This window comes from Dendropsophus ebraccatus, chromosome 2 (assembly GCF_027789765.1).
Source record: "Dendropsophus ebraccatus isolate aDenEbr1 chromosome 2, aDenEbr1.pat, whole genome shotgun sequence".
NCBI classification, from domain to species: Eukaryota; Metazoa; Chordata; class Amphibia; order Anura; family Hylidae; genus Dendropsophus; species Dendropsophus ebraccatus.
The window spans coordinates 86900620-86919311 of NC_091455.1; the positions used below are offsets into that span (position 1 = coordinate 86900620).

Sequence of the window (18692 nt, forward strand, 5' to 3'; positions counted from 1 at the left end):
GGGGAAACCACCCAGCATATCAGAGACCGCATTTCCCAACACAAATCAACCATTAGATGTTCTCGCACCCTGCTACCTATACCAGCCCACTTCACCTCAGCCAAACACAATATCTCCCAACTGCGCTACCAGGTTTTAGAACAGATCCCCTCGGCACGCCGAGGTGGCAACCGGATCCAGAGACTGAAGGAACGTGAGGCCTACTGGATCCACACCTTGGGAACACTGGAACCCAATGGACTTAACAGAGAGTACGAACTGATGTATAATTAATCTGCAGAAGGTCAATCCTCTGATCTCCGCCTACACTTTGGAGACTTCGATCCTACTGTATATACATTATTTCATAATTATATGATTTATGCTTTATCTAGAATGTGTTACCCTGGTTAGTAACACATCCCTGCGTTTCAACATGATCTAATATCTTTATACCTCCTCACAGGTCTGACCCATGCACGCGCCCCCGCAACTGACAGGTAGTATGGACAGTGCATAGCCTGACAGCTCCTTTTTGTTATCCTTCTCCCTCTTTTACTTTCGTATATTTCCAAACCCCTCGTCTCCTCTGGTTTCCTCTCCCCCTTCTTACTGACACTATCCTCCTCTTTCTCTACACAGACTACCCATCATCCCACACACATTTGCATGGACATCTCCATCCACCACGCTTCATCCCGCCCTCATCCTCCACACTTAGCTACTATCCCACTCCTCGAGACGCCACTGGACCCCCTTTGTAGCTCACTTCCCCGCCCCTACCATACACATCCCTATTATATTACCGATTCTAGTGCCCCACTCTATTCTAATCCGTCCCGGCCAGCATCATCGTATCCCTCCTCCTATTCCGCCCCATCCCGCCCTCCATACTCACATCACGGAGCGCCATCCAATCACGCTCCTCTTCTGCCCTACGTCACGTAGTTCCGCCCCTGACCCATCGCGCATGCGCCCCGCATATATATAGCGGTCCGGCGCATCAGCGCCTACGTCATCATCCCGCGACTCAGCCTCGCAGAACCGCCATCACCGCACCGGACTACCGCCTGGGTAACTACCTCTCTTCGCCCATCCTCCCCTGTAACATTGGTCACTATTGCTCACCTCCTTCTCCCCCTCACAGTCTTGCCATCCGGCGCCTTATCCCTCACATTGAGAGTGTGGAAACCTACAGCTCACCCGGATACGCTCCTCCAGGGTAAATATTTACCCCAACTCTACCCATCTACCTTTTTTCCCCCTTCCCCCCCCCCTTTTTTCCCCCCTCATTAATGATCATACCTCTTCTCCCTTAGGCTAGGTTCACACTGCGTTTTCAGCATCCGTTTAACGCATCAGTTTTTTTTGCAAAAAACGCATGAAAAACGGATTGCAAAAAACGGATTCATTTGTGTGCATCCGTTTTTACATTGACTTCCATTATAAAAAAAAACGGATCCGTTTTTTTTGACGGACCAAAACGGACAAAAAAACGTTGCTGACCCTATTTTTCTGGACGTTAAAAAAAAACGGATCCGTTAAATGGATGCTGAAAACGCAGTGTGAACCTAGCCTTAGCAGGCGCTGCCTTGCCAGCACATCTCCAACTTCAGTTCTTGTTGACATCCACTTTACAGGTACTCCCTCTACTTCTTCTTCCTTACATTCCTCTCATCTCTCCCCCCCTGGACTGTAGTACCTTGACCCTGCACTGTCCTACTCCGTACTAATACTACTATGTAAGAATATGTCTGGACATGTACATATTACTAATCTGTGCATATGTTTTCTCTATAGCCATGGATTTCACCACTGCTCTCTCCACTCATCCCCAAGCATAGAATCACCATTGAGTCCATCTGTTGTATTTATGTCTTTCATACCCTGTTTATAGATCAAGATATACCTCCCACCTCATTTGCTATGTACCCACGGGGTTCTTCTCCCATATCCCTTGTACTATGTATACTGTTATTATGAATTGTGTATCATATCTACCTTATTCTAGCACCATAACATAATGTTTATCTCTGTATTTCATGTTCATAGACTCCTTGAGAAAGGTGCCTTCACCGAAACGTCGGGATATGTCTGTGTTTACTATTGTTACGCAATAAATGATGCACAAAAGCACTTGCAATTGATTACTCGAGACTACCTTGTCCTTAATTTCACATTATGGAATCGGTGGATTACTATCTATACTAGATTTATTCTTTTCCACCTGTATACATTACTGAGTGATACTCCTTCCTCTTACAATTGCGTAAGGTTTCTGCTACGTTTCAGCTCCGTCACCCTGACGAGGCGGAGGCTTTTTCACTTTCTGAATATTCCTGCATTCCCTCTGCCTAATTGGTTGCTACTGGGGAGACAAGATACACAGGCAACGTGTCACAGAGGCGCCGTGCTAGAGCAGAGCGTTCCAAAAGTCTGGATGGGATGTCGCAACGTGTGGCTGATGATGATCTTTCACTAGCCATTCCAGATGAGGCCTGATTATGGTTCCCTGTTGGGTGAACTGGCTTGCTGACTCTCATTAGACTGTTGTGGCTCTATTGGGGGGGGGTTGGTCGCTCTGGTTCCCTATTTGGCCACTAACTGTATTTTTCTGAGTCTCAAGACTTTGGCATTCTGTATATGAGTATATGTGCTTTAGCAGCGGTGTGCACTTGACTCCTTATTTTCTATTGGGGGTGGGATATGGAAAGTGATAAGGTTGTACCCCATGTTCTTTGTGATTTGCTATGTGTTCTTTTAAAATGTGAGGTACCCTGTCTCTCTTCAACTCTTTTCATTCTCCTCTTCGTTTGTAAACCCCTAACCCCCGCTCCTTTCCACTATCTAACGCTCCATACCCCCCCCCCCCCCCCCTCGGGCTCCCGTCTACTATCTAAGTGCCTATTTCTTACTTTCTACTATGCCATAACTTCATAGATGGTCATTGCATGTTCATGTTATCTCCTCCGGGTTCTAAAACATTGTTATTTTACTGATGATCCAATGTTATTTATGCAGGTTTCTGATGCTGTTTCTTTTATAGGCTGTGCTGTAGTGGGCTCCCTCCCTATGATTGCCTACTACCTCTCATCCTTTCTGTGGGACTGCTGACCCACCTGCACATAGTGCTCCTTTCCTTGTATCTTTTCTTGTCTTATTTTCCTTGTTGTGGTATCTTTGTATTGTACTGCTTTCCTATTTCTTCTTCTTCATACATCCTTTCTGATCTTTTCACCTTTCTCTTTCGAATAGATGGCTTCCACATATCTACCATAGTCTGTCTTCAGATCCGAAGGCCAGGGGAGTGAGTATACTCATTTCCCGTTCTCTTCCATGGGAATTTCTCGACAGTCACAGTGATGGAGAAGACCGGTTGCTAATGGTTAAGGGCAAGATATCCTCAGTAACCTACACTTTAGCTTCCCTGTACCTACCTAACTCTGACCAGGACAAATCACTAAACCGCTTCCTTAAACAGTTGGAGGAGTTTGCGGATTTGATTTTAGACGGTGACTTCAATGTTGCCCTTGACCCTAGAGGGGATACGTTTAGAGGGGTGTCTCACCTCCCAGCCTTGACATTGCACACAGAGAACACGGCCGGTGCTCAGATAGCCGCCGGCCGTGTTCTCTGCACTATACTCTATGTTAAGCTGCGCTATTGCACATCTTAACATAAAGTATCGATACCAGGAAATCCTGGTACCGAATCGTTTTTTTTGCCCCGAATATCGATATTAGTATCGATATTTCGGTGCATCATGCATCACTAGTTTAGATTACTTTTTTCTCAAACATAGAGATCTCCACTATGCCCGAATAGACTGCATCTCCTTCTCTGATCACGATCACCTTATCACTTATCAACCCCTTCCCCACTCAGTTTCAATGGAAGCTAAACGCCTCTCTGGTAAAAGATGTGGCGGTGCAGACTGACCTGAAAACTACTCTTATGGAATATTTTGCGACTAATGCCACTCCCGACATGCTCCCTAGTGTAGTATGGGAAGCCCATAAATGTGTGGCGAGGGGGTGTCCTGATTAAATAGGGCAGCAAATTTAAGGCGGAAAGGGCTGCTAATAGTCTACGTCTACTTGACCAAGTCCGTGTACTGTAACGCTCACAAAAAACTAACCCCACCGAGGACGTTAGGGTTACTCTCCTTCAGACGTGGGACCTTCTAAAAAAGGAATTACAAAATAAAGCTAAGGCGTCCTTGGCTAAATGCAGACGCCATTATTATGAGCACAGTAACAAGACTGGGAAGTCCCTAGCAAGGACTCTTAGGGCCCAACGATTACAATCTTATGTCCCTAACATTACCGCTGCTGACCACTCATGTGTACACACGCTGGAGGGTATTGCTGAAGTGCTCAAAGATTTCTGTGCTGATTTGTATTCCTCCGATAAACATAACCTGGCTACCTTGGATTCCTCTTTCAGGGATAAGATCAAGGACTATATTACTCATTCGGGCATGCGCACATTGTCACAGGATGATATTGACACGTAAGGGTCCATTTACACAGAAAGATTATCTGGCAGATTATCTGCCAAAGATTTGAAGCCAAATCCAGGAATGGATTTGAAAAGAGGATAAATCTCAGGCTTTCCTTTATGACCTGATCTCTGCTTATAGTCTGTTCCTGGCTTTGGATCTTTTGCAGATAATCTTAGAGGCCCCAATCTCGGATACAGAACTGGATAGGGCTATAAAATCTACTCAAGCTGGTAAAGCCCCGGGCCCTGACGGGTTTGGCTTGATTTATTACAAGCTCTTTCAGGGCATTCTTTCCCCACATTTCTTGAAGGCATTTAATTGCTTAGTTGAGGGGACATTCCTGCCTTGCAAAGTTACCAGAGTGCACATCACTGTCATTCCTAAGCCAGGTAAGGACCGTTCTCTTTGTGCTAACTGCAGACCCATCTCACTTCTTTAACGTGGATCTGAAGTCATTGTCGAAGACAACCTCTCGTTTTCCCCAGTTACATTCTAGTGTCATTCACCTGGATCAGGCGGGCTTCATGCCAGATCGTGAGGCCCGAGATAACACGGTGAAGGTGGTTAACTTGGTCCACAACGCGATGTTGCAAAAACTCCTGATGATGCTGCTTTCCACCGATGCGGAGAAAGCTTTCGACCGAGTTAACTTGTCCTTCATGGAGGAAACTCTCAGATTCCTAGGTCTGGGCCCTCACTTGCTTCGGTGGATCCTCCCTTATACGTTTCTCTGTCGGCCTGCGTTCGGGTGAATGGCATTCTCTCCTTTTCCCTATTTGTAATGGAATGCGGCAGGGCCGCCCCGTCACCTCACATTTTTATACTGACTGGTGCGAGGAAATCGGGATGTGGGGGGGCTGCAGAAGGCCAAGTCTCATTATAAAATAGCGGCTTATGCCGATGATCTATTGTTCTTCATCACCTCCCCGCAGGTTTCTCTTCCCAATTTAATGAAAGAATTCGAGGAATATGCCAGACTGTACAATTTCAAAATTAATTTTACAAAATCGGAAGCCCTGAACATTTCCCTTCCAAATTTGGCAGTGGCAGGTCTACAATCTGCTTTTAGTTTTAAATGGGCCTCTGGATCCCTTATATATTTGGGCATTCACCTGACTCTAAACTCTATCAATGTAATTTTGTCCCACTATTGCCCACTATTCAGGCGGATTGTGCACGCTGGACGAAGGGCCTGTTTACTTGGTTCGGTAGGTGTGCAATATACAAGATAAATGTCCTTCCAAGGATACTTTATTATTTCCAATGCCCCATTTGCCTACCTGCAGCCTTCCTTCAATCACTGATTTCCTTTCAGACTAAGTTTGTTTTGGGTGACAAGCCTGCCAAAGTTCGTAGGGAACTCCTATACCGACCGAAGGAGAAACTGAGGTATACAAATATCTTTTTCGTTTGTCACCAACCTAGATATGTACCGTCTCCTCTGAATGAGTACATCCCTTTATCTGTTAATTTCTTGCCTTATTGGATCAGCACTTTCCGCACTCACCGATAGCACGTCTCTCTCTCGTCTTTTTGTTTTGTTTTTCTTGTCCTGGCTCTTCCCTCTGTTACTCTTTCTACTCTCTTTCCTTCTACCATTTATAGGTGTTCCTAACGCCCTATTCACTTATAAAGAATGGGTTGGATTTGGCTGGGGAAGCCGTCTCACCCCACCTGCTACAGTTGTTAATTTCCGAATTGTCCTTTTCGCATGTTATGTACAATCATTTCTTATATGTTTGGAAGTATGGTTACTTGGTGTATACATGTATGCTGGTGTGGAGCTGTGTCTTGCCAGCTGTATTTGGCTCATATAAAACACAGAATTAAAAAAAAAAAAAAAAAAGCCTCGCTCTACACCACCTAAGTGGCAATTGTGAAAAAACTGAGATTTAATAACTGTAGCAAAGCTTTTGACTTCCAACATATGCCATATTCTGCTAGGAATTATTTTTTTTTTGTACAAACCTTTTACACAAAGTCACTTCACTATTTTTTATTTATTGAAACTAAAATGATGCAGAGAAAAGTTTGAGACAAACCCTGCGTAACTTTTTTTTTTTAAATAAGTCCTTCTACAAAGCCTAGGTCTAACTTCCAAGATGTTTTGTGTGCCTTCCTTGTGCTATTAGTTTTCCATTCTCTTTATTAACCAGATCTACAGTTGCAAATGCAAGCGTTCTTCCTTGCTTCAAAACTTGCGCAGTAATGAGAATCGAGTCTCCAATTTTGGCAGCATTCATATACCTTTAAGAAAGCAACAAAAATTTTAGGTTTTTTTTATTTAAAAAAAAAAACAAAAAAAACAAAAAAAACACAACACAAAGGGGTATTCCCCCCAAAATTATTTTTGCATTAATACGTTGCCCACCCGTAGCTTTTAATCTTTCCAATATACAGTTATTATGGATTCTGCACAGTTTTGCTGTTATCCAGCTGCATTCACCCCCATGGATTGCATAGAATCATCAGACCTCAGTCCACACCGACACACTCCCTGCTCCTGGCTCCCACCCTCCGTGTCGGCATCACGTGTCCTCAGTCACTTTACTGTGCTGGGACTGAGAACACTGATAGGGTGGCTGCTGTGACAGAGGGAGACAGTGATCAGCGCAGCTGTGACTGCATCCCTCTCTAACAGCAGCCACCCGCTCACCCCCAGCCCAGAGCTCACCCCCTGTGTGCAGAGCCTCCCCCACCGTCCAGCACTCACCCGCAGCACACAGCCCCCCGCCCCACAACCAACCGCCCCCCCAATCACCCGTGGTATCCCTCACTCACCCGCGGCCCCCCCCCGGGGCAAACTCCACCCCCCACGATCGCCCACGGCAAGCTCCCCCCCGCGATAGCCCGCACCAAGCTCCGCCCCCCACGATTGTCCACGGCTCTGCTACGCCGTACGTCCCCCAACTCTGCTCTGCTACGCCGTCCGTCCCCCAACTCAGCTCTGCTACGCCGTCCCCCCCCAACTCAGCTCTGCTACGCCGTCCCCCCCAACTCAGCTCTGCTACGCCGTCCCCCCCAACTCAGCTCTGCTACGCCGTCCCCCCCAACTCAGCTCTGCTACGCCGTCCCCCCCAACTCAGCTCTGCTACGCTGTCCCCCCCCAACTCAGCTTTGTACACCAACACCGCCATCACAGCTCTGCTACACCGTCATCTCCTTCATAGTCTCAGCTCTGCTACTTCACCATCATCAGGCATAAGCATTGCATGATGGGAAATGTAGTTTCCTATCTTGGATATAGATTGGCTTTTAAAAAAAACTTGTAACTAAGGAACGGCAGCAGCTAGAAAGATGGGAGACGGCTCAAAATACTCAGGGGGACTTGGTGAGTAAGGCCAGCTAGGTTTAGGAGCATTTCATTTTTTAGCTCTTGGGGGGAGTACCCCTTTAAGAGTACCAGTCAGCACAGCAAAGTTGCCTATTAATCCCGAAGTTTGCGTATGCTTTGTTATAGACTACACGTGATGGAAGTGTGCACAGCCCCCTTTGATCATAATGGCGGTTGCGCACAAACAATCACGCATGGTTAGTAATTAAAGGACAAGTGCCATGAAAAACTTTTTCCCAGTAATTGAAGCACATTACAAAGTTATATAACTCTGTAATATGCTTCAATTACCTATCTGCCTCCCTTCCCTGTCTTTTCCCCCCTCCACCAGGAAGTGTCCTAACTCACACAGACCTGATTACTGTTGTCACTGTCACCAAGCTCTTCTCTCAGCTCCTTCTCCTGTTACACTAGCCTCCCCCCTCCCCTGCCTTGTCAGGTGACAGGCTTGCTCAGCTCCCATTGGCTGAACAACTGCAAGCCATCACTTGTCACATCTCACTTGCTTATCTTCCCTCCGACTGACTCCGGCACATAGGCAGCTCCCCCCTCCCCTCATACCCTCTCTCCTGCTGCCTGTGGACTCAGTGAAGGAGTCATGTCACTAGAGAAGATAAGCTGAGGAAGCAGAGTCACCTGACAAGGAGGGGGAGGCTGGTGTAACAGGACCTAGAGCAGCCCTCCTGCTGATGACTCATCCTCACAAGAAGGAGCTGCCTGGTGACAGTGACGACAGTAATCAGGTCTGTGTGAGTTTAGTGCACTTCCTGGTGAAGGGGGGGAAAAGACAGGGAAGGGAGGCAGATAGGTGATTGAAGCACATTACAGAGTTATAACTTTGCAATGTGCTTCAATTACTGGGAAAAGGTTTTTCATGGCACTTGTCCTTTAAGAATACCTGAACTTCAGGATGCAACTGTGCTGGCAGATACTCTTTACTTACATGTCTGACCAAGACAGGAACACTCCAGAGTAGGAGAGGCTTTCTATGGCAATCCCCAGAGAAAACCTCTCCTGCTCTGGACAGTTGCTGTCTTGGCCAGAGATGTCAGCAGAAAGCACTGTGTCAGAATGAAAATAAAACACCATTTCCTGCAGGACATCCAGTAGCTTATAAGTACTGGAAGACTTAAGATTTTTTTTTAATAAAAGTAAATTACAAACCTATATAACCTTCTGACACCAGTTGATTTGAAAGAAAAAGATTTTCGCCGGATAACCCCCTTTAAATAAAACAACTTAATCTTCCCTGAGACTTCTCCTTACAAGTCTATTTGCATCCCATAATTTTGGTTCTCCATTAAAAAGAAAAAAAAAAAAAGCGTTAAGTGTTTCTTATTTTTAAATCAAATCCTTTTTATTGAAAAAGTTTTTTCCAAACAAATTATCTGTTTTGTTTCATTTTTAAATGCAAAATTGACCCATGTGGACCTGACCTGGAGGGGGACCTCTAGAGTCTTCAAAAAATTAAAGGAATATTTGTCATTTCAGTTAGCGTTTCAGGAAAAGCTGACACATACACGAGGTCATCACTATTTCTATCCTATAATGGCTCCCAAACACTGCACACAGAAGAGAATCCTTCTCTTCAGAGTCTCTAAACACACCTTAAGCAGCGGCATAGAGGACATTATAGAGCAGTAGTCACTTGAGCCCTGGGTGAGTTCTATTACTTACATTAAGCACCAGTGTAGTTTCTTTGCAGTCTTCTCTGTACCTTTACTGACTAAAAAGTAAATTTTTCATACAAGATGGTGTTTTGTTTTCATAGATACCCCCCCAAGTGATACACCATTATTACAAAAGTGGCAGTGGGCCTCTCTACTGGTTTATGCTTATTGGCATGCTCCCTTTGTTTAACCCTTTTGTATCCCATGATGTACCTCATACCAAAGCCAACGAAAATTGGCTTTGTCCTTAAGGGGTTAATATAACTAGCCCTTGAGTATGTAATATATATATTAAAAAAAATGAAAGTCTGTCTGTCCCGTATAGACTTCCAAACGCCTGAACCGTTTGACCCCAAATTTGGCCCACAGATACATTGGGTGCCTGGGCAGGTTAGAGCGAAGGTCCCGTCCTTGCCAGATGTACAGGAGGGGAGGGGGAAGAGCGCCACAGTGATTAATGGGAAAATCTCCACACTGCACACACAGGTGATATAATTAGTGCTGCAGCTCTCCAGCAGAAACGGCAGTTGAAAGCCTTAGCAACCAATAGGATTACTACTTCCATTTTCACAGGGAGCTGTGGTTGCTAGGGCCAGCTGCCTCACAACAGATCCACAGAAGTAACTGGTAGACCTCCTACTCCAACTATACAGTACAGATATACATCTCAACATTTTGAACAGCCAAAGAGGGACAGTTGTGGTTCATGCTAGGAAAAATTTGCAGGCATTTCTTTTTAATTTAAGGATGCATTACACACCGTGCAGATCCTGTATGTGTGACTGCATCCTTGGGTCGCATTCACACATCAGTAACACTGTCTGTAATTGGGGACCCAAAACTGCGGACAGGATTACAAATGTGTTTCAGTTACTGTCGGCATTTGCAGGGACCCACTGTCATAGGTGACACAGATGCACAATGGCTTCATTATTTTGTTGCTGCATCGATCATGTCCCCAAATGGATCAGAAACCCCTACAGATGTGTGTATGGGGCCATAGAACTCAATGAGTCTGCATGTGTGACAGGGGCCATAATGTCACATGATTCATGTGAATATAACAATTTTTAGGATCCAGCTTGCACCACATAATAGAATAATATGCAAGTTTGGGTCTATTATACAGTAAGAAACCAGACACTTTCTAGAGCAACATTAAGGGGGGGATTTATGAAAGGATGTAAATATACACCTGGTGTAAACTGCCCACCGCAACCAATCACAGCTCAGCTTTCAGCTCTGGTAGAAAAAAAAAAAGAGGATATGTGATTGGTTGCTGTGGGCAATTTACATCAGGTGTATATTTACACCCTTTCATAAATCTCCCCCTAAAGGTTTATTATTGCAAATCTAATTCCTAGGTCAAAAAGAGGGACATGTAAGGGGCAAAGAGGGAAAGAGGGACACTACAGGTGTACAGCACATTCACCAACTATACACTACAGGTGTACAGCACATTCACCAACTATACACTACAGGTATCCACGACCCCACAACTATACACTACAGGTATCCACGACCCCACAACTATAAACTAGAGATATACAGCACCTTTAGCAACTATATACTAGAGGTATACAGGACCTCCACCAACTATACACTGCAGGTATACAGCTACCCCCAACTATACACTACAGGTATACACTAATTCCACTGATTAATTCAGATGAAAATACCGTTTAGACTACTGCAGTTTCCTGTTAAGCATCATTTGCAATGGCCATAAACAAGGCCCAAGCCTAATCACTGCAGGTGGCGGCATAAATCTAGATTCTGCATGTTTTCCGCATGGACATTTGTACGTCGCTGCTCCAGAGTTGTATCAGGTAAAAATCTTTATGTCTATGAACCTGGCAATAACACTGCCAATGTTGTACATAACCAGGCTATGTATATAACACTGCCAATGGTGTATGTGACCAGGCTCTGTATAACACTGCTAATGTTGTATATAACCAGGCTCAGTATAACATTGCCAATGTTGTATATAACCAGGCTGAATATAACACTGCCAATGTTGTAATAAACCAGGCTCAGTATAACACTGCCAATGTTGTATATAACCAGGCTCTGTATACAGTCTGATCACATGACATCTCAGTTTGGCTATTAGGTATTTAGGATGTTTAAAGTTTTTAGTTTATTTCTAATGTGCATAAGCTACAATTTACATATACAGTGCAGATAAGGGTATATGGATCTCCTGGCGATTTCCCCTATAAAAAAAAAAAAAAAAAAAAAAAAAAAAAAAAATAGATTGGCTCTCTGAGCACTCTTGGAACAAGTCTAACAAACTGACACTTTATACCTGGGCAGTACCGGGTACATTTTCGAAAAAAAAAAAAAAAAAATTTATATTATATATATATATATATATATATATATATATATATATATATATATATATATATATATATATATATATATATATATATATACACACACGCTGTGTGCAAATAATTTGCAGAAATACAGCGCAGAAAGAGTTCCCACAAGTGGTGTATGTAGTACAATCTGGTGAAGTAAATACAGCTTTTATAACCTACAAGATGGATCACAGCAAACAACCATACTTACGTGATATTCATATCCACACTGACTCCTGGAGCACCCCTTTCTGTGTGTACCAAAGCAGCAGTGGAAATCATGTCAACTATGGTAGCTGTGAGACCACCATGCAGCGCGCCTTGCCGATTCGTGTGCTCCTCCCCAACCTTCAGCTCACAAACCACTTTACCAGGACTTGCAGAGACAAGTTGTAGCTGGGAAGATAGAAAAGAAGCACAATCTATTGTATTCACAGATTGGTGCTCTGCAGTATATCACCACATGCTAATCTCCTGTGCAAGTACATTCAGCCGCATGGATGTCAGGTGGATGAGCACAGGACACATGAAGATCAGTGAGCCTGACGCAGAGGATCCGTGCATCTTATGATGAAAAAAGCAACAAGGAACAAATCTTGTCTTTTTAGTACTAAAGCAGTATCTTTATTATATTGGGGAACTACAGTGTTACCTATTCACTAATATACACCTTTCCCATTGGGAGTAGTTACAAATATGTGTAGTGTGCACACAGCCTTATTCACATAGCATCTCCCATCTATTTTCAGGAATTTTTTATTGGAGGATTAAGATTTTCCCCATGTAAATGAGCTATTCCAAAATCACCCAGAGAGTGACATGACAGGGGTCCACAGCAGGCCTGTATTTAGAGTTCATGCTGCCCTAGGCACTTTGCACGCAGAGGCGCCCACCCCGCAGCCCCCCCCCCGCCGCGCCGTTACTGTACATGCATGGTATATACCCTGGCACTTGGGTGCCGCTCTGCTTGATGCCCGCTCTTCTCATCAAACAGACGTGATGGAGGAAGGAAGGAGGTCGGGGACGTCTTAGTTTGGGGACTGGTTCTGTCCAGTGTCGGACTGGGGCACCTGGGGCCACCAATATAGAACCAGTGAGACACGACATGCTGACCCCCTCCTCTCCTGAATTCATCTGTATCTGTGACAAATCTCAGAACACCCTCCATTTATACAGCTCTCAGGGTATGCTGGGAGTTGTAGTCTCTGAGAGGACAACCCTATAATAAATCACTGTGTGCAGAGGCTCCTGGTGGCTGCAATCTGTGGGTGACAACCATCAGCCCTGAAGGTCCAGCAATACATCTGTCCACACTGTACTACAACTCCCAGCATATCCTGAGGGCTGCAGACTGTCAGTACATGCTGGGAGTTGTAGTGCCTACAGCTGTTGTAGTTGGGTCCTAGGTGCATTATACACTGGATGCTTTGTGACATATAAGAATACACAGATCTGTGGGGGCTCAGTGCAGGGAAGTGACCGCAGAACATCACTAATAGGGGATAGAACAAAAACATCTCCCCCTATCCCCTATTAGTGATGTTCTGGGGTCACTTCCCTGCACTGAGCCCCCACAGATCTCTTTATTCTTATATGTCACAAAGCATCCAGTGTATGATGCACCTAGGACCCAAATACAAGAGCTGCAGGCACTACAACTCCCAGCATATCCTGAGGGCTGCAGACTGTTCTGGGAGTTGTAGTGCCTGCAGCTGTTGTAGTTGGGTCCTGGAGGCGTTGTGGGAGATCAGAATACATAGATCTGTGGGGGCTCAGTGCAGGGAAGTGACCCCAGAACATCACTAATAGGGGATAGGGGGAGATGTTTTTGTTCTATCCCCTATTAGTGCTGTTCTGGGGTCACCTCCCTGCACTGAGCCCCACAGATCTATGTATTCTTATACGCCACAAAGAATACAGTGTATGATGCACCTAGGACCCAACTACAACAGCTGTAGGCACTACAACTCCCAGCAAGTACTGACAGTCTGCAGCCCTCAGGATATGCTGGGAGTTGTAGTGCCTGCAGCTGTTGTAGTTGGGTCCTAGTTAAAAAGTTTGCACTAGTGTACTGTAGTGACCCTGGGGCTGTGTCAGTACACTACCGCAAACAATAAACTGACCCTTATAGACCCCAATGGTACACAGGCTCTGCACACTATAGAAGTGATTACAGTGCAGTTACTAATGACTCACAGGTGACGTCTTCTCCGATTGCCGTCGCTAACTTTTTGCTTTCTTCTCCATCTGGCGCAGCCATCATGATGACTTCTCCGACCACAACTCGTCTGCAGGGGCAGCTGGGGGTGACTGGGGAAGGGAGGCAGCTGGGGGTGACTGGGGAAGGGAGGCAGCTGGGGGTGACTGGGGAAGGGAGGCAGCTGGGGGTGACTGGGGAAGGGAGGCAGCTGGGGGTGACTGGGGAAGGGAGGCAGCTGGGGGTGACTGGGGAAGGGAGGCAGCTGGGGGTGACTGGGGAAGGGAGGCAGCTGGGGGTGACTGGGGAAGGGAGGCAGCTGGGGGTGACTGGGGAAGGGAGGCAGCTGGGGGTGACTGGGGAAGGGAGGCAGCTGGGGGTGACTGGGGAAGGGAGGCAGCTGGGGGTGACTGGGGAAGGGAGGCAGCTGGGGGTAACTGGGGAAAGGAGGCAGCTGGGGGTGACAGGGGAAGGGAGGCAGCTGGGGGGGGGACTGGGGAAGGGAGGCAGCTGGGGGTGACTGGGGAAGGGAGGCAGCTGGGGGTGACTGGGGAAGGGAGGCAGCTGGGGGTGACTGGGGAAGGGAGGCAGCTGGGGGTGACTGGGGAAGGAGGCAGCTGGGGGTGACTGGGGAAGGGAGGCAGCTGGGGGTGACTGGGGAAGGGAGGCAGCTGGGGGTGACTGGGGAAGGGAGGCAGCTGGGGGTGACTGGGGAAGGGAGGCAGCTGGGGGTGACTGGGGAAGGGAGGCAGCTGGGGGTGACTGGGGAAGGGAGGCAGCTGGGGGTAACTGGGGAAAGGAGGCAGCTGGGGGTGACAGGGGAAGGGAGGCAGCTGGGGGGGGGACTGAGGAAGGGAGGCAGCTGGGGGTGACTGGGGAAGGGAGGCAGCTGGGGAAGGGAGGCAGCTGGGGGAAAGGGAGAGCAGCTGGGGGAAAGGGAGAGCAGCTGGGGGGCAGGGGACCAGCAGGGAGGGGCAGCTAGGGTGGCAGGGGAGAAGCTGGGGTTCAGGGGGGGCTGGGGCTCAGGGGGAGAGGCTGGGGGTCAGGGGGAGCGGTAGGGGGGCAGGGAAGAAGCTGGGATTCAGGGGGAGAGGCTGGGGGTCAGAGGGAGAAGCTGTGGGTCAGGGGGAGGGGCTGGGAGGCTGGGGAGCAGCTGAGAATGCAGGGGAGAGAGGCTGGGGGCCAGGGGAGAGAGGCTGGGGTCAGGGAAGAGGCTGAGAATGCAGGGGGGAGAGGCTGGGGACCAGGGGAGAGGCTGAGGGTTAGGGGGAGAGTCTGGGGGGGGGGGGCAGCGGAAAGGCTGGGGGGCAGGGGAGAGGCTGGGGGGGGCAGGGGAGAGGCTGGGGGGCAGGGGAGAGGCTGAGGGTTAGGTGGATAGGCTAAGGGGTTAGGTGGAGAGGCTGGGGGGGGGAGGGGAGAGGCTGGGGGGCAGGGGAGAGGCTGAGGGTTAGGGAGAGAGGCTGGGGGGCAGTGGGAGAGGCTGAGGTTTGGGGGGAGAGGCTGATGGTTAGGTGGAGAGGCTGGGGGAGCAGGGGAGAGGCTGGGGGGCAGGGGAGAGGCTGAGGGGCAGGTGAGAGGCTGGGGGGCAGGTGAGAGGCTGAGGGGCAGGTGAGAGGCTGGGGGGCAGGTGAGAGGCTGAGGGGCAGGTGAGAGGCTGAGGGGCAGGTGAGAGGCTGGGGGGCAGGTGAGAGGCTGGGGGGCAGGTGAGAGGCTGAGGGGCAGGTGAGAGGCTGGGGGGGCAGGGGAGAGGCTGAGAATGCAGGGGGGAGAGGTTGGGGACCAGGGGAGAGGCTGAGGGTTAGGGGGAGAGTCTGGGGGGGGGCAGCGGAAAGGCTGGGGGGCAGGGGAGAGGCTGGGGGGGGCAGGGGAGAGGCTGGGGGGCAGGGGAGAGGCTGGGGGGCAGGGGAGAGGCTGAGGGTTAGGTGGATAGGCTAAGGGGTTAGGTGGAGAGGCTGGGGGGGGCAGGGGAGAGGCTGGGGGGCAGGGGAGAGGCTGAGGGTTAGGGAGAGAGGCTGGGGGGCAGTGGGAGAGGCTGAGGTTTGGGGGGAGAGGCTGATGGTTAGGTGGAGAGGCTGGGGGGAGCAGGGGGGCAGGGGAGAGGCTGAGGGGCAGGTGAGAGGCTGGGGGGCAGGTGAGAGGCTGAGGGGCAGGTGAGAGGCTGAGGGGCAGGTGAGAGGCTGAGGGGCAGGTGAGAGGCTGAGGGGCAGGTGAGAGGCTGAGGGGCAGGTGAGAGGCTGGGGGGCAGGTGAGAGGCTGAGAATGCAGGGGGGAGAGGTTGGGGACCAGGGGAGAGGCTGAGGGTTAGGGGGAGAGTCTGGGGGGCAGGGGAGAGTCTGGGGGGCAGGGGAGAGTCTGGGGGGCAGGGGAGAGTCTGGGGGGCAGGGGAGAGTCTGGGGGGCAGGGGAGAGGCTAAGGGGTTAGGTGGAGAGGCTGGGGGGGGGGGCAGGGGAGAGGCTGGGGGGCAGGGGAGAGGCTGAGGGTTAGGGGGAGAGGCTGGGGGGCAGGGGAGAGGCTGAGGGTTAGGGGGAGAGGCTGGGGGGCAGGGGAGAGGCTGAGGGTTAGGGGGAGAGGCTGAGGGTTAGGGGGAGAGGCTGAGGGTTAGGTGGATAGGCTAAGGGGTTAGGTGGAGAGGCTGGGGGGGGCAGGGGAGAGGCTGGGGGGGGCAGGGGAGAGGCTGAGGTTTGGGGGGAGAGGCTGATGGTTAGGTGGAGAGGCTGGGGGAGCAGGGGAGAGGCTGGGGGGCAGGTGAGAGGCTGAGGGGCAGGTGAGAGGCTGGGGGGGCAGGTGAGAGGCTGGGGGGGCAGGTGAGAGGCTGGGGGGGCAGGTGAGAGGCTGAGGGGCAGGTGAGAGGCTGGGGGGGCAGGTGAGAGGCTGAGGGGCAGGTGAGAGGCTGAGGGGCAGGTGAGAGGCTGAGGGGCAGGTGAGAGGCTGAGGGGCAGGTGAGAGGCTGAGGGGCAGGTGAGAGGCTGAGGGGCAGGTGAGAGGCTGAGGGGCAGGTGAGAGGCTGGGGGGGCAGGTGAGAGGCTGGGGGGGCAGGTGAGAGGCTGGGGGGGCAGGTGAGAGGCTGGGGGGGCAGGTGAGAGGCTGGGGGGGCAGGTGAGAGGCTGGGGGGGGCAGGTGAGAGGCTGGGGGGCAGGTGAGAGGCTGGGGGGCAGGTGAGAGGCTGGGGGGGCAGGTGAGAGGCTGAGGGGCAGGTGAGAGGCTGGGGGGCAGGTGAGAGGCTGAGGGGCAGGTGAGAGGCTGGGGGGCAGGTGAGAGGCTGAGGGGCAGGTGAGAGGCTGGGGGGGGAGGTGAGAGGCTGGGGGGCAGGTGAGAGGCTGGGGGGGGCAGGGGGGCAGCTGACGATGCAGGGGGGCCGGGGGGGCGGGCAGACGCTGTGGGGCTGGGGGGAGACGGGGCGGCCGGGAGCAGGCTGGTTCCCTCCCCCCATGCAGCGCCGAGGTCCGGGGTCCAGGGTCCGGGGCAGGTGTTGAGCTTCCGGCACACACAGTCTGACAGAGGCCGGAAGCTCACAGCTGCAGCCCCGCGTTCCTGGATCTTCTCTCCTGCTAGGCGATGACGTCACATCACGTGAGCGCCGCCGAGCAGGAGAGAAGATCCGGGACCGCGGGGCTGCAGCTGTGAGCTTCCGGCCTCTGTCAGACTGTGTGTGCCGGAAGCTCAACACCTGCATCGCACCCCGGACCCCGGACCTCGGCGCTGCATGGGGGGAGGGAACCAGCCTGCCCACCAGCCTGCTCCCGGCCGCTCCATCACACCTCCCCCCCCCCCCCCCCGGCGCGGACTAGGCACCCGTGGGCCGGTGCCTACGGACGTTTTTTTTTTTTTTTTTTTTAAATAATAAAAAAAGTGTTCCCTGCGGGTGCCGCCCCCCCCGGGGCGCCGCCCTAGGCACCGGACCACGGGTGCCTAGTGACAAATACGGCCCTGGTCCACAGCCTGGCTCCCTGCAGCAGCTCCAGACAATGAATGGAAAGGCAGGGGGGATACAGGACTCATTGATCCATTAGGGTCCCCATACTTATACCTGCAGGTGGAGCTGTGACCTGGCACTCCACCCTCTATCCTGCAGACCTGTCACTGCCCGGATACAATAGAAGCATTCAGTACATAGGTGTATTGCCTGTGTCTTGTTATTTTCTGTAAAGATGTTCCTCATGTTCCCCAGCGCTGAGTGTGAACAGTGCTAAGAAGCCAGTACAAGTAGCTGTGCAGCAGAACCCTAATACTAGCGCCAAGGGGGGCAGACCAAGGCGCTCATCCTCTCCAGGCTCATCTCACTGGTTGCTGCGCACACCGCCCCCTGGCGTCCACCCCTGCGGCCCCGGCTCACACACCGTTTACCTTGTTCAGAACGCGGTCAAATCCAGGTCCCTCTCCCACCACTTTGAACATTGTCCGCAGCGTATTTATACACAGCCCGCTCATGACTACACAGCGCACGCGACTACCCGGCCACGGTACTCTATAGGGTGCGGGTCACCTCCAAGTGAAGTTATGTGCTGACAAGCCCCGCCTTCCCCACAGTCCCGGCCCACATACTGAGTGGGAGGGCCGTCACTGAAAGGAGAAAACCGTGTAACCGCCGATACTTTCACTTCCGCTTCGACCCTGAAACGCATCACATGGTTTAAACTTT

At 50.5% G+C, this 18692-nt stretch overlaps 1 protein-coding gene across 1 annotated transcript; it reads right to left on the minus strand.

Moving 5' to 3' along the window:
- Window positions 1-6427: 6427 nt before the first annotated feature.
- ACOT13 (acyl-CoA thioesterase 13) lies at window positions 6428-18685 on the minus strand. The gene is made up of 3 exons (XM_069957925.1): window positions 18398-18685; window positions 12068-12252; window positions 6428-6730 (listed from the first exon to the last, which is right to left on the minus strand). The coding sequence occupies exons 1-3, from the start codon at window positions 18479-18481 to the stop codon at window positions 6574-6576; spliced, it is 426 nt and encodes a 141-aa protein (XP_069814026.1). The 5' UTR covers window positions 18482-18685; the 3' UTR covers window positions 6428-6573.
- Window positions 18686-18692: the final 7 nt, after the last annotated feature.